The sequence below is a fragment of the Drosophila ananassae genome, assembly GCF_017639315.1.
Source record: "Drosophila ananassae strain 14024-0371.13 chromosome 4 unlocalized genomic scaffold, ASM1763931v2 tig00000061, whole genome shotgun sequence".
NCBI classification, from domain to species: domain Eukaryota; kingdom Metazoa; phylum Arthropoda; class Insecta; order Diptera; family Drosophilidae; genus Drosophila; species Drosophila ananassae.
In genome coordinates this window covers 796853-823038 of record NW_025319038.1, presented here as the reverse complement: position 1 = coordinate 823038, position 26186 = coordinate 796853, and the positions used below count along the sequence as shown (strand labels likewise).

Genomic DNA, 26186 nt, shown 5'->3' with positions numbered 1-26186 from the left:
AAATTGTTCATGCTGAATTCATAATTCACAATATATAATCACATATGTACATATTCATAGTATATACTAACATATCATACATAGGTATATCGATAACCACCGACTGTTACCGATTTTTTTACCGTTATAAGCGTTTATGCAAGTCTAATATCTATTATTTAAAATGTATTCAGAAAATATACCGTTAGACTTTCATAACAATGCTTAAAAATTTGTTTCTCCCAACTCTATACACAAAAAGCGACTATGAAACTTGCTACGCGAGGATACCTCTAAAAAACCAAAAAAAACTATGCGACAAAAATAATTTTTTGTTATCATCTGTTCGCGTCCGTTCCGAATAAATACAATAGCGGTTAAGAATGCTGAAGGAAAAGCATTGCTGAAGGACAGGGCAAAAAAGGGAATCTGATCACTCGGAGGCAAATAGTAAAAAGAAAAAAATCGCAGTAAAAATTGAAAAGTCGCTTAATCCAAATGTAAAATCTGAAAAAAAAACAAAAGTAGCATAATCGCCAGTCGAATAAAGTTGTAAAAAAAAAGTCATCACGGTCGTAGTAAGATAAAGTTTTCCTCATTGTGTTAATTAACTATTTCTGTGTATGCTATATGCTGTGAAAATTTAAAAATTTTAAATTTTAAAAAGTTTTAATTCGAACTCAAAGTACCTCAAATCGAGCAGGTAAGCGAGTAACTAAAACTGAGCATGGAATGCCGAATTATTCGAAACTTGTGATATCTTCGGGGACAATAAATTATCATTTCACGGTAACCAGTATGTACATAATGAAAAAGAGTAAAAAATCCGGATGGTAGCAGTCAAAAATTTGATAGTGCGAAGAGCATTGATGTTACCATTAGCTTGCTTTACTGTTATCGCCTAATTGAATTGTTATGGTTTTTTAGTGACATGAGTTAGTTAAAGGTGCATTTAACACCTTACCATGCTCAATAACCGATGCACTGACGGAACTAGGAGTAGACGATCGATCCGTTCACCTAAAACGTTTCTGGTCAACAGGAGTGTTTACGCGATATTAGGAGGATCGTCTATTCAGAGATATTAAACGTTCGGAGAGGCACTGAAAGTTCCTAGTGGCATTTAATAACCTACTATGATCCTTAAGGTGGAAGAGTGAAAACTCTAACGATGTTGAAATTGTCTGTGCTGAGAAATTTCCACAAACTCTTTGTGACCATATGACGGGTAAACTAGGAGTGCTCTCGGCATCCCATGCCGGCATCACATGCTAATAAGAATAGCCTAAGACCGAACTCTGTTCTGTTCACTAGGAAGAATAAAAATTCAAATTTTAAGCATCCGAAACTCTAGGAGAAACTCTTAACCTCCGTGGAAGTGCAAAACACCTAGGCATCACGGTAAACAGGAAACTGGACTGAGAGCTTAACACCGCTGAGAGAGCGGCAAACGCTGAGAGAGCGATCTACACTTGTTGAAGGGCTGTAGGACTGAAATAGGGTATATATCTAAAAATAGTTAGATGGATATACACGGAAATCATTTGATCAATTCTATTCTACGGGGTTGTGGTCTGGTGGCCCTCTGGTGGTAAATTGTGCCGCTAAACTTTTCTTCCAAAAACCCGCAAATACCTGTCCGCTATTCGATGTTCTTGAACTTGGCGGATGTTTTTGAACAATCATTTTCTCTGGCCAAAAACTGATGAAACAAATCGTATTGCAAGTCTAGGCGTACGGGCACATATATTTGAATCGTAAGTATACGTATATATTGTATTCGTGTGAATGTATGTAACAGGGAGATGCAATTATCTGCGTTATCTGCTGCATTATCATAAATTATATGTACATCTTGATCAGATCAAGTTTTTTCCAATCAGATCAAGACAAATAACATATTTTAATAGCGTAGTTTAGGATATTATATTGAAAAAGCTTTGATGGCATACTGATGTCAGCGGTTTTTATTATTTGGTAATCCGACTTGCACTTCGAACGGTGCCGTATCCGGACGTCTTTGCTCGCTTTCGTTAGATTGTCTATATTTTCAAATTTTGCTTCCACTTTTTTGCGACAAGTTAAAAAAAAATGTATAATTTTCGAAGAATTTTTGAACTATTTACATCTTTATATACAATGAATTTGTTTATATTATTTCTGCAGTGCTTTAAGTATGTTCGCGTAACTCGCTACATTGTTGTTACTCTAAAGTGTATTATTTCTCACGAATCCCAGCCTTATTTACAGATATCTTTAGTTACGTCTTCTCTTGTTGCTAATATGAACGTCTACTGTTCAAGCATTGAACACGATAAAAATTCCAAACATAGAATGTAGGAGATCGGACCCATGTGAATAAGTGATTAACAGCATGGTTTGAAAGACGATCTCCTGCAGTCTAACCAAATGTTTATGTGGTGCACTTGAGGCACTTAAGAAAGGGTCACATAGCATGTCAGCGAGCAGTCCGTTGATAAGTAGTTTTAAATAGATTTAAGATTTTCATGTATCTTTCTTGTAAGAGAAGTGTGTGAAATAAAAACAGTTTTAAAACAGAACTCATTGGAGTAACACTTATTTGAAGGGCTCCTCTTAACATTTGGTCCTTCGAGCCGGATCACTTGATAAGAGAAGCCCCTATACTAATAAGGTTTCATTTGAAAACTCATTGGAGTAACACCTTTGTATAAGGGGCTCCTCTTATCATGTGGTCCTTCGGGACACCCTGACGTTTTCCCCCCTGTGGTAAGAGACTCAGGTTAGGCTGCGATCTGGGCAAAAAAGAGCCCAGTTTAAAATCGCGTAGTCAGACAAAAAAAAAAAAACTGTTGTTTCCCCCCAAGAGGTAAGGAACACAGAAAATTAAATTATAAAAATGCCAATAGGCATAATATAAGGCTGCGATCTGGGCAAAAAAGACCCAGTTTAAAATCGTAGTCAGAAAAAAAAACTGTTGTTTCCCCCCAAGAGGTAAGGAACACAGAAAATTAAATTATAAATTATAAAAATGCCAATAGGCATAATATAAGGCTGCGATCTGGGCAAAAAAGACCCAGTTTAAAATCGTAGTCAGAAAAAAAAACTGTTGTTTCCCCCCAAGAGGTAAGGAACACAGAAAATTAAATTATAAATAAAAATGCCAATGAGCATTAAATAAGGCTTCGATCTGGCCCAAAAAGAGACCAGTTTAAAATCGTAGTCAGAAAAAAAAAACTGTCGTTTCCCCCCAAGAGGTAAGGAACACAGAAAATTAAATTATAAAAATGCCAATAGGCATAATATAAGGCTTCGATCTGGGCAAAGAAGATCCCAGTTTAAAATCGTAGTCAGAAAAAAAAAAACTGTTGTTTCCCCCCAAGAGGTAAGGAACACAGAAAATTAAATTATAAAGGTGCCAATAGGCATAAAATAAGGCTGCGATCTGGGCAAAGAAGATCCCAGTTTAAAATCGTAGTCATGAAAAAAAAAACAAAACTGTCGTTTCCCCCAATAGGTAAGGAACACAGAAAGTAAAATTGTGTAAATGCCAATGAGCATAAAATAAGGGTGCGATCTGGGCAAAAAAGAGCCCAGTTTAAAATCGTTCCTTTCTATGGTATTTTTTCCGGGACACCCCAGCAAAAGCAACATCAGTCACAGCAGCAGCAGCACCCCAAGCAGAAGCAACATCCGAGCGACAGCAACATCAGGAGCAACAGCAGCCAAAGCAACAACGGAAACAAAAGCATCGGCAAGAGCAGCAAATAACATCAGCAATTATAGTCATCGGCAAGTTTTGTTTTCTTTTTGGTTTTATAATTTCAATTTAATTTTAATGAAAAAAAAAAAAGTTTTTAAGATATCCACTAAAATCAAAAAATTAAAAAATGTATATAATATTACAGTCCACTAAAATATCGAATGAAAAAAGTTTTCAAGATGTCCACTAAGAAATCGAACAGAAATAATAATTAATTTAAAAATGTAAACACAAATCTAGCACTTTTGTGGCCCCTTGCAGGATGTTCAAACATTAAGTTGAACATGGGAGCTAATAAAATAACTTAAACAATGTTAAACTATTTAAAAATATGTAATAGAATGATATAATTAACAACATATTGTTATCGAATAATCATAATAATAATATTTTTTAATATTGAAAAGAATATTGAAAAGAAATTTGTAAATTTAATACAAAAGCAGAAATACACATATACATATATAGTCCGCTATCTAGCGTTATCAATGGACAGTATAATGAATTTAATATATATAAAATGTACACCTTTTTTGTGGCCCTTTGCAGAATGTTCAAGCATTGAACACGATAAAAATTCCAAACATAGAATGTAGGAGATCGGACCCATGTGAATAAGTGATTAACAGCATGGTTTGAAAGACGATCTCCTGCAGTCTAACCAAATGTTTATGTGGTGCACTTGAGGCACTTAAGAAAGGGTCACATAGCATGTCAGCGAGCAGTCCGTTGATAAGTAGTTTTAAATAGATTTAAGATTTTCATGTATCTTTCTTGTAAGAGAAGTGTGTGAAATAAAAACAGTTTTAAAACAGAACTCATTGGAGTAACACTTATTTGAAGGGCTCCTCTTAACATCTACTCTCTGCCACAGAGAGCCTAGTTTAATTCTTCATGCTTTTTGATTAGAGTCAAAAAATTCGAGTTTGCAAAAAAAAAAATCCAAAAATTCATTACCCGGGATTCTTAAATGTCCTTCTGGCGTTGCAGTAACTACTGAAATATTACATTTTCTGGTGGTAAACACAATGGCGTATAAGCGTTCTCATCTTAAAGAAAGGCGTGGCCTTGTATCGCTTGCAGAGAAATTGAGTCTGAGATGTGGACTTATATGAAGCAGACAAGAAATGATTTTCTTGATGTCGGCAAGAAATTTTCGGCACTAATTGAGCAATTTACTACACTTCAAACACAATTCCTCCATCTCAAGTTGTAAAGCGAATCTCTAAGGAGAAAAATTCTAAATAAAACAAGAAAGGAAAGCTAACTTCGGGCGGAGCCGAAGTTGATATACCCTTGCAGTTCAGTCGCAGTCCGCTAGGTGGCACCACGCATCTTATATTATTATATATATAGCGGATCGTATATAGTCGGCCGATCCTTATGAAATTTGGCATATTGAATTATTTTGCCCAAAGAGTAATCTGTACCAAGTCCCATCTTTCTAACTTAAAAAACACGAAAGTTATGCCAATTCCGATCGTTCTATGACAGCTATAGGATATAGTCAGCCGATCCTTATGAAATTTTGTACATAAGATATTTTGGTCAAATATAACATGTGTGGAAACTCCCAACCCTCTAACCTAAAAAACCAAAGTTATGGCATTTCCGATCAATCAGTTATATGGCAGCTATAGGATATAGTCGACCGATCCCGGCCGTTCCGACCTGCAAGGAAAAGAAGGATGTGTGCAAAGTTTCAACTCGATAGCTTTAAAACTGAGAGACTAGTTTGCGTAGAAACAGACAGACAGACAGACAGACGGACAGACGGACATGCTCATATCAACTCAGGAGGTGATCCTGATCAAGAATATATATACTTTATAAAGTCGGAGATGTCTCCTTCACTGCGTTGCACACTTTTGACCAAAATTATAATACCCTCTGCAAGGGTATAATAATAGCCTGCTGACGGTAAAATTTTTGGGGTACCCCTATTTCCCATGTGGTACACCCCTATACATTTTTAACGCCAAATATATTATCCTCGTCTACTGATGTTCCGGTGGAAGCGATCTGGGTCCACCTATAATCTTGGAACCTCCGTCGTTGGACAACCTACATAACGCTCCTGCGGTACCGTTTCCAAGGCCTCTTACTGGTGTTACCCCTATAAGACCTTCTGGTCTGCTCTAAGCAGTTGCACCTTGTAAAGTCAGATTTGCATGCTTCTTATGCCGTATGGATGATGTCCGGAGTCACCTCTGCAACCATTTTAAGGTAGCAACTAATGAATGAGCTATTTTAAGGTATAACTTCAAACACAAGCGTAGTTAAAAACAAAATATTTCAAAATAGTTATTTCTTATTCTTCCTTTAAAAATACCTCATCCTGAGGCCTAGCCTAAGTAAGGTATCATTCATGAATTTCTAAAAAAAGACCCTCAGATTCGCCAATCTACGGAAACTGCTCCAAAAATACATAACTTAATTTCGTATATTCGTATATTTTCACCACATTCATGCTATTAAGTCGGTATATCGTTGGTCAACGACTCGGACTTAATCCAAATTATGGGCGATTTCAACCCCTTATTCTCTGGATCCCGTGTGGGGATGATAATTTCCTACTTTCCAGTTGTCATAATGACTATCGGTGGCTTAACTGATATTGCACTTTTCCCACTTAATCAAATTTATGACACTCATTTAAAATCTCTAGATCTTTAATGTGATATCCTCTGTGAGAAGAATTCGGTCGCCGCCATTATCGCTTTCAGAGGACTTACACCATCCTTTACTATTAGATTCTGTGCTAATCGATGTTCCTAATATGGATGCTGGGTATAAGATTCAGCACGGCACTAAATTTTTTTAGAAAAATTGATATTATAATGCCCTTTGCAATCATTTGGCTGAAATTGATCGGAAATTTTTTTCATCTTTCAACCTTATCTAATCTGCTACCAATTCATTTGATGAAGTAATTCATGACGTGTTTACCAAGTTTGTCCTATCATCCACCTTGGTTTAATAAACGCCTTTCTCGTGAGGCAGGATTTTTGTTTCATCAGACTAACTTTATTTATATTAATATATATTAATATATAAAGAGCCCAGAGAAATAACTTTCTTCTCAACGAGCACTGGGTCATACAGATTCAAAAGATTAGGCTATGAAGTAAAATAGCACTTCCCAAGTTTTCCTTCACATGGACGACTTAGAAGTTATAGTTTGCTCCGAAAATCATTTGATAAAAAATTTAACTAATGTAATCAATCTATGCGGAAAACAAAATCTCAAGTTACACCCAGAAAATGATCATTCTTTATGCACGAAGAACACATTTTTAGGACACCAATGCAAAAACAAAGAAATATTACCCGGTTTTAAAAAATGTACCCTAATAACTAACTACCTTGTTTCGTCCGACGAAGATGAATCAAAAAGATTCCGAGCCGTCTGCAATTACTATACACGTTTCATCCCTTAAGTATGTAAAAATGTTACATAAAAATGTAAAATGTAACTAGACTACTAAGAGTCAAAAAGCTTTTAAATATATTAAAAACGTACTAGTCAAACAAACATTATTAAAATACCCAGATTTTAATAAGGAATTTTGTATAAAAACAAATGCTAGTAAGCAAGCATGCGGTGCAGTTCTAACCCAATCATATGATGATGACGCCTCATCCACAACTAAACAGAAATTGACGCAATACATTGGGCAGATAATTATTTTAGAACATACGTATATGGCAAAAATTTCACTATAAAATCAGATCACAAACCATAAAAAAGTCTATTTTCAATGGGAAACCCAACTTCCAAATTGACTAGAATGAGATTATATTTTAAAGAACACCAATTTTCTTGCAGTATACCTTAAGGGAAAGACAATTATGTGGCAGATGCCTTATCAAGAATAAACATCGAAATAAATAGACAAATACTAAAAGTCACTATAAGAACAGCCAAAGTAAACAGAACAAAAACTGCGAAGTTTCAACATTTAGTTCGGATTGCAAGAGCAACCGACAGCTTCTAAGCCCAACATATTGGACGTCATTCGTAACGAAGATGTTAAAAAAGTAGTGACCCTGCATTTAACAATATCGAAGTGTTCTCTTAAGAAGGGAAAACAAATATATGCAAGAAAAAATGTTGATGATCTGTATACCAATGGCATCTTCGATTTAGATCATTTTTTCAAAGGTTTAAAAAAAGCAGTCGGTTTAAACAACACTGAACAACTTAAAATGACACCGAGCGAGAAAATCTTTGAATTCGTTTCAATAGATCTATTAAAAAATAAGGACAATGGGTTTATTATTATATTTAAATTAAGAGCAGTGCTGCTCCAGCAGGTGAAAGTAGTATAATACAAAATAATACAAAAAAAAAACCATTCTGCTTATTCTGCTTGACGACCTATTACAAAGCGGACAGACAGGCATAACTTAAAACGCCAACAAAAGTAAAAAGACATTACTACTGGAAAAAATACGACACGTGACGTTGCAAATCATGTACAGAAATGTCTTCAATGACAAAAATCAAAATCGACAAAAACCTGTGATACTAACAGAAACACCATTGAAAGAATTTTATATGATATGTTATGATATGACACATGATATGTTTTGCCATATACTTCACATACTGTTATTGTTAGCGCCAACACGACAACATATGGTAAAATAACGAATGAATTAGTAGCAGAACAAGCGAATTGGAAAATGTCTTCTCAAATAGTAAGTCAAAGAAGAAGCCGAAAGACGAACAAGATTTTTTAAAGCTCGTGTAATTTGATTAAATAAATATTATAATAATTAAAAGCGTGCTATTAGAACTTGTTTTTGGACATTGTCACATCCTGGGCTGCAACATTCTTTAAAAAATCTTACTCAAACTCCCCGTGTGTGATCTTTGGTTTATTGCCGCGTACGTATCTATTCATACATGAACGAAGAAGTTCCGCTGCATCATCGGACCACATACACACAGGCGTCGAAGTTGAATAGAAGCGAGTAGTCACCGCGAAAATACGAAGTATACCTACGAAAACATATCAAACTTTGCTGCGCAATTAACGTGAACAAAAATACAGCTCAGTTCTTTCTTGTCTAATAAGACTGAAAACAAGCATAGCTACAACAAAGACAAGAAGCAAGAAGAACAGAAGTAATAACCATGATATCCCGTGAATACAACCTAACAGAATGCAGTGCATGCAAAAAGAGTAGTACCGGCAAAGACATTATATGGGTGCATTGCGATGTTTGCACGACGTGGTACCACGAGAACACCCAGAATACAAAAGGATGGATCCTGCAGTAAACAGCCACCTGACCCAACCGCGCTGACTGACGCCGACACAGCCGCTGTCCAAAGTGCCGCTTCGCAAAGAACTGTTTCGCTAGACCGTACCAACATCGCTCCGACATCGGGACACTCGACCAGGGCTGTGAAAAAACAGCACAAGCAACTGCCGACTTCTTTACAAGCTGAACGTACCAATGAACATATTTTGATACATAACAATACTCTAATGCTACAAATGCTAGAGGAAAAGCGGCAGGCCGATCAAAGCTACATCGAACAAAAGTACAATATACTAGCTCAGCAAAGTTGAGCCGCTCTGACCACATCATTCGGGCCTACAAGTACCCAGCTGTCAGCACGTCAAATACTGTCACCCGATCTACCGACATTCAACGGTAATCCGGATGACTGCCCTGCGTTCCTCAGTGCATTTGAAAATAGCACCACTGTAGCTGGGTTTTTAAATGTCGAAAATATGCTACGACTCCAAAAATGCCTCAAGGGAAAGGCACTCGAACTAGTAAGAGATAAGCTTCTGCTTCCAGTTATGGTCCCTGACGTCATAAACACGCTCAAGACGTTCTTCGGACGTCCTGATCAGATACTAGAGGGATTAATTAAAAAACCGAGAAAAATCTCTATTAATAAGGAACGACTTGACTATTTGTGCTACAATGGAGGCTTGTCAGCTCAATGACCATCTAAACAACCCCATGCTGTTAAGAGAGTTAGTAGACAATGCTCCCAAAAGACTCAAGCGCTGCATTGATTAAGTCGCTCAGCGACTGGCTCTACACAATCGCCGAAGCAGCATCCACAGTGACGCCATCAATTTACTCCAGAGCCAGCAACGTACACACACACGTCCAGTACAGCATGGATGCCCAAGGTAACTCGGTGTACAACCATCCACCAAGGTACAACGATTCGTAAAGGGAAGCTACCCATTGCAACGCCTGCAACAGTACACTCCATCCTATCACTGAATGCGAGGCATTCCAAAAGCTCCCTTACGAAAAGAAGCAGGAAATGGTTAGGGAATACAAGCTTTGCTTCAAATGCTTGAAGAGTCATGGTCGCAGGTGCTTTTCAACTCAGTTGTGTGGGATCGGAGGATGCGAGTCGAGACACCACCCTCTGCTGCACAAAGGCCATGCGAATCCTAACAACGTCTCTTCGCACCGAACTAATCCACCCGGAGGGGAACAATATTTTCGTATCGTTCCAATCAAAATGTACACTCATAACTCCTATATTGATACATTTGCATTTCTAGATGAAGGGTCATCGGTCACACTTATAGACGAAAAACTCTTCAAAAAGTTTAACATCCAAGGTACTCAGTATCCCATCTGCATGTAGTGGACGAATCAAACGACAAGAAGGGAGAACGAAGCCGTTCGCTTTAACATAAAAGTCTCTAGCATGGGCACCAACAGAACCTATTAAAGATTACCGATCGCATCATATACGGATGTTGAACCAATGTTGCTGATTGGAATAGACAATTAAGAAGTTAGCCGTTCCCCGGAAAATAAAAGAAGGAAGGTGGAATGATCCCATCGCATCCAAGTGCATGCTCGGCTGGAGTGTGCAAGGGTCCGGAAAAGACAATAAACATTTTTCTATGCACCACTGTCAATGCAACTGGACTGAAATTGATAAGGCCGTTAAAGAAAGCTTTAACGTTGAACCCGTATTTCCAAGGACATTTCGCTCTAAAGATGATGAAAAAGCTTTCAAAATTATGCAGAAGACGTGCGTAAAAATCGACGGACGGTACGAAATCGGCCTGCTTTGGCGCCATAAAGATACGGTACTTCCTGAAAGCTACACAATCGCACTAAAACGCCTAAATTGTCTGAATGCTTAAATTGAGAAGGAACCAGATCTACGAGTAAAAATTTAGGAGCAAGTCAACAATCTGCTGAAAAAAGGCTACGCCATCGAGTTAAAAAATGAAGAAGTCTATCACAACCGTATTTGATACCTTCCAATTTTCATAGCTCATAACCACACCTTCCAATTCTCCCGAAGTCTTAAACGCATTAAATGAAGAATCAGCCCCAACACAGCCTAGAAAGGACTTAGTGGACACTGAGAAAGTCTTGGCTATGTTTTGGGATCCGGAGAGTGATACATTTAAATATATTTTCAGATTCGCAAAACTAAAAAGGAACGTACTAAGTGAGACGGTCCTCCCCACTAAAAGGGAAGCTCTACAGGTTCTGATGTCAATTTATGACCCCCTTGGTTTTTTGTCATGCTATACTATTGGACTTAAAATTCTTCTACAAGAAAAATGGCGATCAGGGATCGCATGGGACGACGAATTACCGGAACCTTCACAGAGTTGCTGGACAAAATGGCTAAAAATACTATCACAAGCTATGTAAGTCTGCATCTCTCCTAATTCCTAATTCCTAATTCCTAATTCTTGTCCTAATTCTCCAGTTTTAACGACGAAAGCCTAAGAAACGCCTTGAATAACGCTGAGTATCAATTCCCGTCCTCTAACATTCGTATCCTTAGACGCAAAAGATGATGATGCCCCCACTCAAAATCATTTATTGTTAGGATCCGCAGACGGGAACAACCCAATCGTCACCAAGGACTCGGTTGCAAGGCAACGCTGGCATCAAGCCAATGGGGTGGCAGATCTTTTCTGGAAACGATGGGTCAAGGAGTATATTCCCATAATTACAGGCTACAGTGAAGACCCACTATGGAACTATGGTGCGACCAGCAACCAAAATAGCAGTGTTGGACGTGAAGAATGGATAAACCCCTGCAGGCGTTTATGGGGGGGGGAGAATGTTAGCGCCAACACGACAACATGTCATCTCAAATAGTTAGTCACAGAAGAAGCCGAAAGACGAACAAGATTTTTTAAAGCTCGTGTAATATTATAATAATTAAAAGCGTGCTATTAGAACTTGTTTTTTGGACATTGTCACATCCTGGGCTGCAACAGTTAAAATACAACCCCCTCTGTAGTACAATGGTACTGTCCATATGAACTTGTGCTTAGTTAAGCCCCAACTTTGTAGAAAGGGGCGAAAATGATGATCGAACTTAAGAAGACCTGACAAAAAGAAACATATATAATAAAATCCCATGATTTAAAACAAAAAAAAACAAGAAAGGAAAGCTAACTTCGGGCGGAGCCGAAGTTGATATACTCTTGCAGTTAAGTAGCCGATCCTTATGAAATTTGGCAGATCGGATAAGATTGCCCTAAATGGAATCCGTAGAAAGTCCCATCTATGTAGTAAGAAAACAACAAAGTTTTGCCAATTCCGATAGTTCAGTTATATGACAGCGATAGGATATAGTCGGCCGATCCTTATGAAATTTTGAATATTTTGGCCACATATAAAATGTGGAAAGTTCCAACCCTCTAACTTGAAAAACACCAAAGATATAGCATTTCCGATTTATCATTTATATTTCAGCTATAGGATATAGTCCTATAGACTTACAAGCTGCTGCCCACAAAAGAAGGATGTGTGCAAAGTTTCAACTCAATAGCTTTAAATCTGAGAGACTAGTTTGCGTAGAAACAGACAGACGGACATGCTTATATAGACTCAGGAAGTAATCCTGATCAAGAATGTATACACTTTATACCAGTAGTTCCCAAAGTGGTCCAGGTGGACCCCCAGGGGTCCACGGGAGACTCGACGGGGGTCTACGTTGGGTCTAACAAAAAATGGGGGTCTACACTTTGTAAGCGGGGGTGAATGAAAATTAATTTGGTTTCGATAGTGAAGAACTAAGATATTGGCTTGACTTCTATCACTATAGGCAGATAATATTTTGAGAAGCTCAGCGACTGTTACTTGTAAAACCCTGTAAAATTGTAAAAATTTGTTCCATATTCAGTACAACGCGTCGAGACTTGTCGTCGACGCGCCGCTGCCGGCAACCGTCCCGTCCGCAATACTTGTTCAAACGTGTAGAGGTGCAGAAAACATCGATGGAAACATCGATACCTCGATGTTTTGGAAAAATGAAAAACATCGATGTATTTTAAAAAACATCGAGAAGCTCAGCAAGTTCTGCACCTCTACAAACGTGCAAATGAATTTGTTTATAAATACGAATGTCAAGGAGAAACGTTTCTCATTTCCGAAATGTCATAAGGAAATCTGAATCGATATTAGTGCCATAATTTGTTTCCACACTTTCTAAAAGTAAAGTGAATCGATATTACCTAGTGATTACCAGTATCGCAAAAGTAAGTATAAGTACATACCTGCCTATTTGTTATATGCATACACCGTGACTTTTTTATCGTTTTGTTCTCGCGGGAAAGTGATTCAACTCATATAAATAAAGAACTTTCCCTATGAAATCTCCAGAAATGGAAGTATGGAAAAACAGATTTTTTTCGAGATTTCGGAAGCGGCTTCATAGGAAAAGTTGTTTATTATCATGAGTAGTATCACCTTCCTGTGGGATAAAAACAATAAAAAAGTAATGGGTATATACAATAACGTGTTAATCAAAAAGCGTAAGACCTGTGTTAATCAAAAGTTGAGTAATAATCAAACACGGCATAATTTCAATTTTGTTGGATAAAATTTTACCCTAATGTTTTTATTAGTGGAATCGATTCTTCTCTTGATTTTCGACAAACTACTGTAAGGTTTTGCGTTATTTAATTAACGAGTTGTATTTTTATTTCATATATTATTTACTTTACAATTTTTTTTACAAAAAATGTTAATTAAATGGAAAGAAATCTCTTCCAACCAACCTTACTCTATATGAGATAGGTATATTTATAATAATATATTATTTTATGAAAGTATATAAGTTCAGTAGGTATTTGATTGTTCGGTTTTTTATTTATTGTTTACATTGCAGATTGGTAATTGATACGAAACATGACCGAATCTAAGAAGAAGTGTCGTCAGTATAGTGTTGAATATTTAAAATTTGGTTTTCTTCCATCACAGGCAGACAAACGGTTGCCCACATGCATTTTATGCAACAAAGTTTTGGGCAATGACTCCATGAAACCATCAAAGCTGGAAGAGCACCTACGAAGGTGTCATTCAGATAAAAAAGATAAAGATTTAAAATATTTCCAAACATTAAAAGAAAAATATGAAAAAAAACCCACCGTGCACAGTATGTTTGCTTCAACGTCTGAAAGCAATGATGATGGCTTGCGGGCATCTTACAATATCTCATTACTCATAGCAAAATCTGGAAAACCGCACACCATTGGAGAACAGTTAATTTTACCTGCTGTTGAAGAGGTCTTAAAAACTGTTCTGCACAAATCTTCATTAGACATATTCAAAAAAAATTCCGTTGAGTAACAACACTGTACAAAGACGTATTGATGAAATGAGCTCTGATGTTGAAAGTTTCTTGTGTGATTATCTGCAAACAACTCATTTTTCTATTCAACTGGACGAGTCAACTTTACCTGGCAACGAAGCATTATTATTGGCATATGTTCGATTTGTTATGGGCGAAGAAATCCATGAAGAGCTACTATTTGCAAGAACTTTGAAGACGGACACTAAAGGTGAATCAATATTTGCTGTTCTCAGTGATTTTTTTAAAGAAAAATCGATTCCATTCACAAACGTTATTTCGGTGGCAACAGATGGAGCTCCTGCCATGGTCGGGCGATATCGTGGGTTTATAAGCCATCTTAAAAGAATTATACCAGAGGTAACTACAATTCATTGTGTTATCCACCGACAACATCTAGTAGCGAAAAATTTAAGTGACAGATTGCACCAATCGCTTCAATTTGTGCTTAATGCAGTTAACAAAATTAGAAGCAATGCATTAAATACGAGCTTATTCACACAATTGTGCGATGAAAATGATGAAGATTTCCAACGATTGCTGTTACATACCGAAGTACGCTGGTTGTCGAAAGGTGCATGCTTATCAAGATTTTATTCACTTTTCAACTCAGGACAGGAATTTCTGGGCAGTAAAGATCCTGATTTAAAAAAAAACCTAATCAATTTTAAAGCAGACGTCGCCTATTTGACAGATTTGTTTCAAAATTTAATGAGCTCAACTTACAATTACAAGGGGACAGCCTTAATTTAATAACAACAAAGAGTGTAATTTCAGCTTTTATTGGTAAATTGAAGTTTATGAAGGGAAATATTGGTCGGCGCGAATTTTCACAGTTTTCAAACTTATCGCAGGTAGAATGCCTTGATGAAGATATTCAGACATACATTCAACATTTGATTGCCCTGCATGGTGATTTTAATACTAGATTTGAAGACATTCTGTCGATGGAAATACCACCATGGATCATAAATCCATTTGATGAAACAGAAGTGGAGAATGTGATATTACAAGAGGAGCTACTCGAGCTCAGCACTAATGAGGAGCTGAAAGTGACATTTAAAAAAGGGTATCAGAAATTTTGGTTGCAGGCAGAAATACCTAAAAAATATCCTGTGGGCAATCACGCAAAAGCTTCTCATAGCGTTTCCCTCATCATATCTCGTCGATAAAAGTTTTAGTGCCGTTACAAACTTATTAACAAAAAAAAGGAACAGATTGAATATCACAGAACGAGGAGATTTGCGGTTATTTGTTAGGGAGTGCTGAAGGGGGTCCACCGGATCCTGCAAAGTCCTCAAAGGGGTCCATGACAGAAAAAAGTTTGGGAACCACTGCTTTATACGGTCGGAGATGTCTCCTTCACTGCGATGGACACTTTTGACCAAAATTCAAAAAAATACCCGCAAGGGTATAATGTTTCTATATATCGAAAACTATACGATTCTTTGTAACATTAGATGTTTTTCCATCAAATTACTCCATACGAATGTACCGTTCGCCACCCTGGAAATACTCATATGATATTTTAGGAATCTTACTGTGTGCAATCGTACGCTGAAACGAATTATTCATTTTTACTCAAAAAGAAATAATCAGAAAATTTTGTACTGATATACTGTTTTTCTTGGAATAAATTTAAATACATTTTACAAATTTAAAATTATCCCTGTTGACGGCAGTCCACGAGGTGACAAAGTGCATGCCTTGACGTTCGCGGGGAATAACAAATTTTCCGCATTTATCCAAACTGAATGAATTATATACCAATCAATTGTTGGAATTATATAATTTTTGTCGAAACATTTTCCAAAAGTCGTTTGGTTTGGGGGAAAGTAAAAAAATTTTGAATCACTAAATTGGGTGGTGACATTTTAGTCCCCAAATATAATATTTTTCTTAATCGCCTCAGAAGTTGTTCAAGAAATTTTGACACTTTTCAAATTAAGGCAGTTTGTCTGTTTGCACTAATTTATTCTTGGCAATCCTGAAAAAATTAGAGATGTTTGTTACCAAGATATGAGCAACTTTTGTTCTACAACTTATTAAAATACTCAAAGTTTACGTTAAATATTTAAAAAAAACTTTGTGTTGAGAAACAGAATACATTTTGGCAACTTTGTATGTATTCATGCTGCGTAGAATTAGGGAACATGAATCTCGTTTTCTTTAATCATATCGTAAGATGCTATGTACACAATAACATTTCAACGCTGATCAACGCTTGATCATTTTCTTATATACTTTGATAATTTCCCTACTCATACACATATCCATATAAGTATACATAGAGCGTCTATTCGCAGCGTCGCATTTGATTTTAAGCCAGTTATTCTTTATTCTTTACAGTCCACTATTAAAGAATATTTTTACAAACAAGTTAAGAAGAAGTTTCACTTGTGACCACTTTGTTAATTAAAATATCAATGAAGATATCAAAACGTGTTTTACACCGTTGAAAAGATTTTTGAAATATCTTTTGAAATAACTTTCTTTGAGACCAAACGTCTTAATAGTAGACAAAATAAAGGCAAGCTAACTTCGGGCGGAACCGAAGTTGATATACCCTTGCTTATCCGATGCCAAATTTCATAAGGATCGGCCGACTATATCTTAGAGCTGTCATGTAACTGAACGATCGGAAATGGCACAACCTTGCTATTTTTAAAGATGCTTGGGGTTTTTTTAAACATTTTTATTATAAAATTGATTTGATGGTGGATTATTAGAATATTGATTTGATGGTATTCTCATAAGGATCGGCCAACTATACATGATTCGATATATATATAATAATATAAGCTGCTTCATAACTGCAAGGGTATATCAACTTCGGATTAGCTTTCCTTTCTTGTGTTTTGTGTTTTTTTCATTATAAAAACCATTATTAAAATAATGAATGGAAATTGTTCTTTAAATTGTAGCTTTTGGGATATACGGGCCCTATTTCCACCATGTCTGGAGCTGTAAGCCCCACAAATTTGAGCCTTTATTCAGCTCCAATGGCTGTTACGCGTTCTAGTACGCGGGCACGTTGGAACGAAGAAGAGCTGAATGTAATATCGCATTCTATATCTAGTACAAATATAGAAAATACTCAAGTAATATTAATGGATGATGGTAAGTTTCTTTTTAGTTGACATATGTACATAATTTGATTAAATTATTTTTCAGCATCGGGGCGCTATATTGAAGAATACGCGAGCCGTGACTTTGAATCATGATGGAAACAATTTTATGATTTACAGTACTCTTGATTTAGATTGTAGAAAATACGAGTAATTTAAGTATAAAATGACAAACACTCTCAAAAAATATTTTTTTTCATAAAACGAAAATTAATACATTTTTAGGTGTGCTTTAAGTAGGAATAACGAAGGAGCAGAGTTTATAGGAGCTCTTTCTATTATTATAATGCAGCCGTGATACGGTTTAGTTTTTTCCAAGTGAATATAACGCAAGGAAGCAGAGAGTTTAAACTCATAGAGTATAATTTTTTATAAGCTTAGATTATTATATAAGAGCATCAGTTTTTATCAGGGCAATGGGCGCCTCTGTTAAAGTAAAGAATTTGTTTTTCATATTCTAATATACGTATATATAGATAGTCACGGGAGCCACCGAAATCGCTTCCGCTCGAAAACTTCATCCTGTGGCCCCACTGAAATTTTTGAGGGAAACGGCTTTCAGCTGAATTAATTCTGCTAGCGATGTTGCTCCCCTGATTATATTCTATCGATTATATTTAGCAATAAAGAAAAAAAACGGGATATGTTTACTACATCCTATAGCTGTAATATAACTTAACTATCGGAACTGGTAATTCCTGCGTATGTTTTCTTAATTTATGCCATAAATACTGCATGCTTATGTTTTCTTAATTTATGCCATAAATACTGCATGCTTACCTAATTTTATACAAAATTAAAAAAAAATATACTAATTGAAGTTAATATAAAAAGGTTAGTATAAAGAGCTAATAACTTTTAACAATTTTGGTTCAATATTTTTGTTCTTTAAACACTTTCGACACTTTTCATTTCGGTTTCGGTTCCACAGGTAATAATTACTTTGTTACATATCTCATACAATTGTGTTAATTTTCGCCCAAAATATGTGATAACAATTTTAAATATTCTTACATATATATATTTTCATACGCAAAATAACCCTATTTTCAAATTAATAAGATTAGAATATGTTTTTAATGTTGTACCTACTTATATACGAATATTTCGTTATCGAAATGGATATCCGATATTTTGGGCTTTGCGCATTCGTCACTGGTAATTTCTTTCGTTAATTGTTTACCCTTATTACGTAATAATGTTTGTTTACCCTTACAGATTGCTCTATACTTTTGTTCAAAATACTTTGCCACGCTATTAAGGGGACATCTCCGTCCCTATAGACTATATAGTATAGAGTAAATATATATTCCTTATCGTCATCGCCTCCAGAGTCGATATAAGGTTGTAAGTCTGCAAGTTTCGACGCTACTGTTTCAGTTTTAAAAGCAACGGTTTCAAACAGAAAGGGTGTGGAATGGTAGAAGAGGTACCTGGTCTGAAATTGCCGGTAAACTCGACTATAGCCGTCGAATTAAGTCATATAAGCAATGTAATACCTAATATTCAAATTACATATTAAATACTTTTGGGAAAGCCGACTCAAGTCTATGACTCCTATAAAAATAGTTCGATTTGGCCTAGTTATTATAAATATGAATATATGTATTTAGGGTTATTATGCAATTATTAGTATTATATAATAATATTTTACCGCTGAAATTTTCGAGTGCTCCCCGGCATTTTAGACTAACGATTTAAATTCTTGAATTAGGCCGGAAATTATATTCTTGTTTCGGCCGCCGTTCGTAATAGAATTTCTGGCTAATACAACCAAAACTTAACTTCATTTGATTTTTCTATCGCTAACCCGAATAACTCCAACTCTGATATTTATAAAATAAGTTAAAATGTTAACTTTTATTCTCATTCGCATCGCAGGAATAGATCCCAGATTGTTTAAACGAAGAGTAGGAGAAAGATAAGGCGTTTAATATATGCGATTTAAGATTGTTAGTGGAGCAAAGTAACAAGATGTGGTAGAGACCATTGTAGTCCGATCATAATACCTTGAACGGATCGTGTTGGGCATATGTCGAACTACAATGGCTGAGGAGTAGAGGACTAAAGTTTCTTGTCCTTCTACTAGGAACGTTAAATTTTAAGCGTGTTAGTAAATGCTGGCTGTCTTAATTTGCCATACTCAAGAATCGGACGGACCAATGATGTATATAACGTTTTACTTATGTACGGGTCATTAAATTCTTTTGACCATCTATTAATAAAACCAAGCACACCCATAGCTTAATTAACCATGGTACATATATGGTCGGTAAATTTAAATCTCAAATCTAATAGGACACCTCGATCGTTAACCTGAGTTAATCGTTCTAAGGCGTTCCCATAGAGAAATTACATAGCCTGGTGAGGACTAGATCGATAAAATGACATGAGTTTACATTTCAATCCATTACGCTTTAGGCTATTTGCAAAACACCAATTTTGAAATTTATCCAAATCGGATTGAAGTCTAGACTGGGTGCTAGTGAATTTATATTGAAGACAAAGCTTAACGTCATCAACGTACATATGTAAAAGTGAAATAGTTAAGGCAAGGGGCAAGTCGTTAATAAACAGTGTAAAGAGTAAGGGTCCAAGATGGCTTCCTTGGGGCACCCCAGATGTGGCGCGGACTAAACATTTTTAAAGAAGACAGGTTGGGTTCTCCCAGATAAGTAGCTCGAAATTCAGGTAAGAAGATCAGTTGGGAATCCCAAAAGACTGATTTTACTTATAAGTAATGGTTACTTATAAGCGAATGGTTAACAGAGTTAAATGCTTTACTGAAGACATGTAAATGACGTCTGTTTCTAAGCCATTCCGGAACCCATCCGTGATAAAAGATGTTAGCTCCAATAAGTTGGTAGTGGTGGAGCGGCGCTTCCATGTTGGCACAGAGATATTATTGAACTACATAGGTGTTGCAAATGTTACCAGTAAGTAAGAACTGGTAACATACAAATTTGGTCGGACAAAGTGATTTTAATGGAAAGAAATTCAATGTCACCAAACTCTTGCGATTTTATCTCTTCAAAAGCGAATTTTGAGTCGACAGAAATTAACACTCTTCGTCCCTTATTATTTTTATAAAAAATCTATTTTTTCTTTTTGTGTGCGTACGGCTTATTTAAATGTGTTGCTACATTCTCAGCCATAATGCAACGTTCAGTACCCCTTATTTTCTTTGTTTTTTAATTTTTTTTATTTTAAAAGTATTTAAATTAAATAAAAAACCAAAAGGAAAAAAGAAAGAAGACAAAAAGATTTTCATTAGACAGTTGCTAGGATTCGAAACCTTGTCTCCGAGGGTATAACAACTTCGGCTGCGGTCATGGTTAGCTTTTCTTTCTCTATAAGTGATACTTCTAGAGCACACGGAAATATTCTAATATTTGTATGTATATAATCAATTTTTGATAAGCATCAACAGCAATATGCTGTTGTAGATCTCAAAGACTATGTTAGTTTAGTATATATGTAGTTTTCTTATTTACTTCTATTATATAGATCGATTTCTTATAAAAAATAAAAAATCGCTTTTAAATTGTGTATTTGATTTTTTTTTTCAAATTTACATTTAAGTTTTTTTTCTAATATTTGATGCCAAATATGGACAGCTATTTTATAAATGTCAGTGTAGTCGATCTAAAAAAAAAACAATTTTATTTGGAGTTGCAATGGGGACAAATGCAATGTAGGTTTTGTTGGATTGGCCAAAAATTCTATACGATCAGTGGCAGAATAGCGAACAAGCGGTTACATGGGTTTCTCGGGCAAAAAACCGGCTTTTTAAAGAATTTTTTTGCATATTAAAAATTGAATATTTGTTATTTAATAGGTACATATTTAATGAATATTTTGTGAAAATATCAAAATGGAGGTCATTACGTTACTTTTTCCGGCAGTCCGTCGGGAAAAAGGTGCCTCCGCGTTGTCAGCAGGTCTGAAATTTGGCAGGTCGAATTATATTGCCAAAAATAGAATCCATAGAAAGTCCAAACCCTCTAACTTGAAAAACACCAAAGTTATGGCATTTCCGATCAATCAGTTATATAGCAGCTATAGGATGTAGTCGACTGATCCCGGCCGTTCCGACTTATGTACTACCTGCAAAAAAAAAGAAGAATGTGTGCAAAGTTTCAACTCGATAGCTTTAAAACTGAGAGACTAGTTTGCGTAGAAACATGCTTATATCGAATCAGGAGGTGATCCTGGTCAATAACATATATACTTTATAGGGTCGGAGATGTCTCCTTCACTGCGTTGCACACTTTTGACCAAGATCATAATACCCTCTGCAAGGGTATAAAAATACTTGTTTTCGTAAATAAACTAGGTATTGAACGAAGGAAAAAAAATAAAAATTTGATTTTTGGCAGACGCTTTTATAAAATAATGAAAATTTTGATGAACATTTCTCGACATCTCGAAGACCTGTGTAAAATTTCATTAAGATCGGTTGAGTAGTTTGTGAGAAATCTTGACGACCGACTGTAAAAACAGAATTTTGAGAAAAACGCGTTTAAATGTTTTGTAAGGCTCTATCTCCGATTAGTCGGATCAACTTGAAATTTAGGACTATCGCTATATTCTAGAAATATTTTAGAATTCTATAATACAAAAACAAAATTTTATATTTTTTGAAACCGTGAAACCCCTGACCTCGTGCGACCACCTTTTTAAGGCTGTATCTCCGAAACATCAGAACTAGAGGTGGGCGTGGGCTAGTGTTTTCGTCGTACCACGCGTGCGCAGGCGTGGCCACGCGTGTTCGTATTGAAAATTATAATTTAACACGCGTGCGTGCGTTTTCGTGCCGACCTTCCAAAACACGACAAAACACGAAGCATGAAAAATTTGGTATTTTCTAGAAATTTTGAGAAAAAAAAAATTTTGCAACGTTGTAATTCGATTTTGTCATTTCAACCGTGATGCCACTCGATATTGGCAAAAAAAATAAAATTTTTAACAACGTTGTCATTCGATCGTGGCGCCTTTCGATAATTTTCAGCTTAAGCTTCTCAATGACATAGTTGACCACCTCTATATTTTTGTGTAAAGCCAATAAAATGTTGATATTGAAATTGATATAAAAATTGATAAAGTAAGAGTTCAACGAGCTTTAAGGGGCCCCAAACACTGTAAACTGCGATTTTAAACATGATTTTTATTTTATTTATTACAGAAAAACTTACGTTCCGATTAACTTTAAACTTTACAAATATGTTAATCAATGTTTGAATTGTCAAAAAAAAATGGTTTTTATTTTATTTATTACAGAAAAACGGACGTTCCGATAAACTTTACACTTTACAAATATGTTAATCAATGTTTGAATTATCGAAAAAAATTTTTTTTTTTTTGGCGGCCATGTTTTTCTTCTCTAGTCTTTTTGAAACTACCTGGTTGACAGCAAATCAGCAAAACGGCGTTTTTTTTCTAATCAATGTATTTAAAATCCCATATGTCGAACGATAGCCAGTAATGTATATTTCAATAATCTGTTTGGTTTTTTGCTCTAGGTGGCGCCGTTTTGCTGATTTCCGGCCTTATATGCCGGCCTTATGGATATGTGTCTATGGCTACTGTATAGAAAGAAAGGAAGAATGTGTACCAAGATTAGAGTCGAGGGCTTTAAAACTGAGAGACTATTTCGCGTAGAAACATAGAGGCAAACTTGCAGACATAAAGACAGACAGACAGATGGACATATTTATATCGGTGATTATGATCAAGAATAAATGTATATACATACATACATACTTTATAGGGTCGTCTCTTTCACTGAGCAAGGGTATAAAAATATCAGGTGTGAAAAATAAAAAGTTGAGCCGACCGTTCCTGTCAGCTATGTATGTATGTATCATATAAAAAAACCTCTTGACGAGGTAAAGTACCGGTGACGAACCTGCATGCGAAACCCAAAATATCTGATATCAATTTTAGTGACGAAAATATGCTACATAGGTGTACAAAATTGCATATAAAAAATATTCTTGTTCGGCACGTGACTGATTTTTTTTTTGTTTTTCTTGCACGTGCCGAACAAGAATATTTTTTATATGCAATTTTGTACACCTATGTAGCATATTTTCGTCACTAAAATTGATATCAGATATTTTGGGTTTCGCATGCAGGTTCGTCACCGGTACTTTACCTCGTCAAGAGGTTTTTTTATATGATATCAGTTGTTTTTTTGTATATATTGATCTTCAATTATTTAAAACAGAACGCATAATATATAGAATATATATATATATGGAAGTAACCTCTGGACAGGCGATTCACACAGTAAGCAATACCTTAATTATAAGGATAAACTTCAAAACTCTTTTTTTTTTAACTCTGTAGATTTTGACATTCAAGAAGGTGGAATAATTAAAAACCTTTCCAAAGACGTAAAGAATTTTTCGATAGCTTCAGTGGCTCTGAAGTTATAGGTATTTTAAATTTACAAAGGTTTTAGAATTTGGTTAGTTTAAAAATTTTAATTAAAAATTTGCCCAAAAATGTATTTAAAATCCAAAATTGTTTCGTAATTGTGGGAAACCAAATTATTTGAACAAATTAACAGATGAGAGGCCTATCCTTATGAGAGTTCCACTATATAATAAATTATTACAAAACAAGAAAGGAAAGCTAACTTCCGGCGGAGTCGAAGTTGATATACCCTTGCAAAGTCAGTCGCAGTCCGCTAGGTGGCGCCACGCATCTTATATTATTAGATATATAGCGGATCGTATATAGTCGGCCGATCTTTATGAAATTTGGCATACCGAACTATTTTGCCCAAAAAGTAATCTGTACCAAGTCCCATCTTTCTAACTTAAAAAACACCAAAGTTATGCCAATTCCGATCGTTCTATGACAGCTATAGGATATAGTCAGCCGATCCTTATAAAATTTTGTACACTAAATATTTTGGTCAAATATAACATGTATGGAAAGTCTCAACTCTCTAACTTAAAAAACACCAAAGTTATGGCATTTCCGACTTATATACCTGCAAGGAAAAAAACGATGTGTCCAAAGTTTCAACTCGATAGCTCCAAAACTGAGAGACCAGTTTGCGTAGAAACCGACAGACAGACAGACAGACGGACATGCTCATATCGACTCAGGAGGTGATCCTGATCAAGAATATATATACTTTAAAGGGTCGGAGATGTCTCCTTCACTCCGTTGCACACTTTTGACCAAAATTATAATACCCTCTGCAAGGGTATAAAAAACAAGAAAGGAAAGCTAACTTCAAGCGGAGCCGAAGTTGATATACCCTTGCAGTTAAGCAGAAGCTTATGTTATTATTATATATATCGGATCCTATATAGTTGTCCGATCCTTATGAGAATTTCACCATCAACAAAATTTCTAATAAAAATATTGGAAACAGCCCCAAGCATCTTTAAAAATAGAAAGGTTGTGCCATTTCCGATCGTTCAGTTATATGGCAAGTATAGGATATAGTTGGCCGATTCTTATGAAACATAGGATTAGATTGCCCAAAACGGAAACCATAGATAGTCCCATCATTCTAGCTTCAAAAACAACAAAGTTAAGCCAATTATCCTAATAAAATTTTGAAATTGGATAAGATTTCCCAAAATGCAATCTGTAGTAAGTCCCATCCTTCTAACTTATAAAAGAAAACAAAGTTATGGCATATCCGATCAATCATATAATAAACATGTATTATATCTAAAATAAATGCGCAAAGCTAAAGAGTTAAAAAAAACTGGAAATTACGTTTTTCCAGTTTTTCTAGTTAAACCAATTGTTGAATGTAACAATTTATTTTGGGTGTGCGATATAAAATAATAAATATTAGAAAAGTATTGGAGTTGGTTTGTCTGGTTTTTTTTTTTTAGCTTTTAATCCATGATTTGGCCCAAAACGGTGGTGGCTGCATTTATTTATATGCCTTATATGCTCAGTGGGGGCAGGGTAGTGGGACTTGGTACAGATTCCATTTTGGGCAAAATAATCTTATTGGCCAAATTTCATAGGGATCGGCCAACTATATCCAATAGCCGCCATATAACTGAACGATTGGAAATGGCACAACTGCAAGGGTATATCAAGTTCGGCTTCGCCCGAAGTTAGCTTTCCTTTCTTGTTTTTCTTTGGGACCTCAAGATTGGTACCTCAACCGACCCGTCCGACATTTCTTTCAGAAGTTATTCAAGAAATTAGATTTTTACAGCTTTTTCAAAAAGTTGTAGAACAATAATTGCTTATATGACAATAACAAAAATCTCCACTTTTATTCAGGATTGCCAAGAAAAAAATACAGACAAACAGACACATTGGCTTCATTTTGAAAAAACTGTAAAAATCGAATTTCTTGAATAACTTCTGAAAGAAATGTCGGACCGGGTTGAAGTACCAATCTTCTGAGTCTTCTCATTAAGACATGAGACACTGAAACACAAAGCAGAATTACATCAAAAGTTGCCATCAAGCAACAAAGTTCGAGGTTATCCGAGTGGAGAGCGTGGTGGTTCCTAACACGGAGGGCCTGGGTTCGAGTCCAAGTTGAGTCAATGTTTACGTTTTACTTTTTGAAGCCTTTTTTTATTTGGATTTTATTTTTAAATAAATAAACTAAAATCTGAAAAGATATACTCCATATTTTTTAGGGTATAGACGAAATATATGCAAAAAGCAAAGTTGCCAATCAAATACACACACATGTACATATAAGTAAATGCAAGCTTCACAGGAGGCT

General features: G+C 35.7%; 1 protein-coding gene and 1 long non-coding RNA gene across 6 annotated transcripts in view; one reads left to right on the top strand and one right to left on the bottom strand.

Annotated features, from left to right (window-relative positions):
• Window positions 1–19419, top strand: part of LOC6504362 (nuclear factor 1 X-type) — a 219762-nt gene extending 200343 nt beyond the window's left edge. For all 4 annotated transcript variants that reach the window (XM_032455786.2, XM_001967070.4, XM_014903944.3 and 1 more), the window contains 2 exons: window positions 17255–17450; window positions 17505–19419. In XM_032455786.2, coding sequence (XP_032311677.1) covers window positions 17255–17450; window positions 17505–17554 — 246 coding nt within the window. In that variant the 3' untranslated portion in view covers window positions 17555–19419. The remainder of the gene's footprint in view (window positions 1–17254; window positions 17451–17504) is intronic.
• LOC116656344 lies at window positions 13830–21565 on the bottom strand. Of its 2 annotated transcripts, XR_004311306.2 has the most exons (3): window positions 21347–21565; window positions 14128–14213; window positions 13830–14044 (listed from the first exon to the last, which is right to left on the bottom strand). It is a non-coding gene; the product is annotated as an uncharacterized LOC116656344 (long non-coding RNA). The 2 variants fall into 2 exon arrangements; XR_004311305.1 differs by lacking the exon at window positions 21347–21565 and having other exon boundaries at window positions 14128–14589.
• Window positions 21566–26186: the final 4621 nt, after the last annotated feature.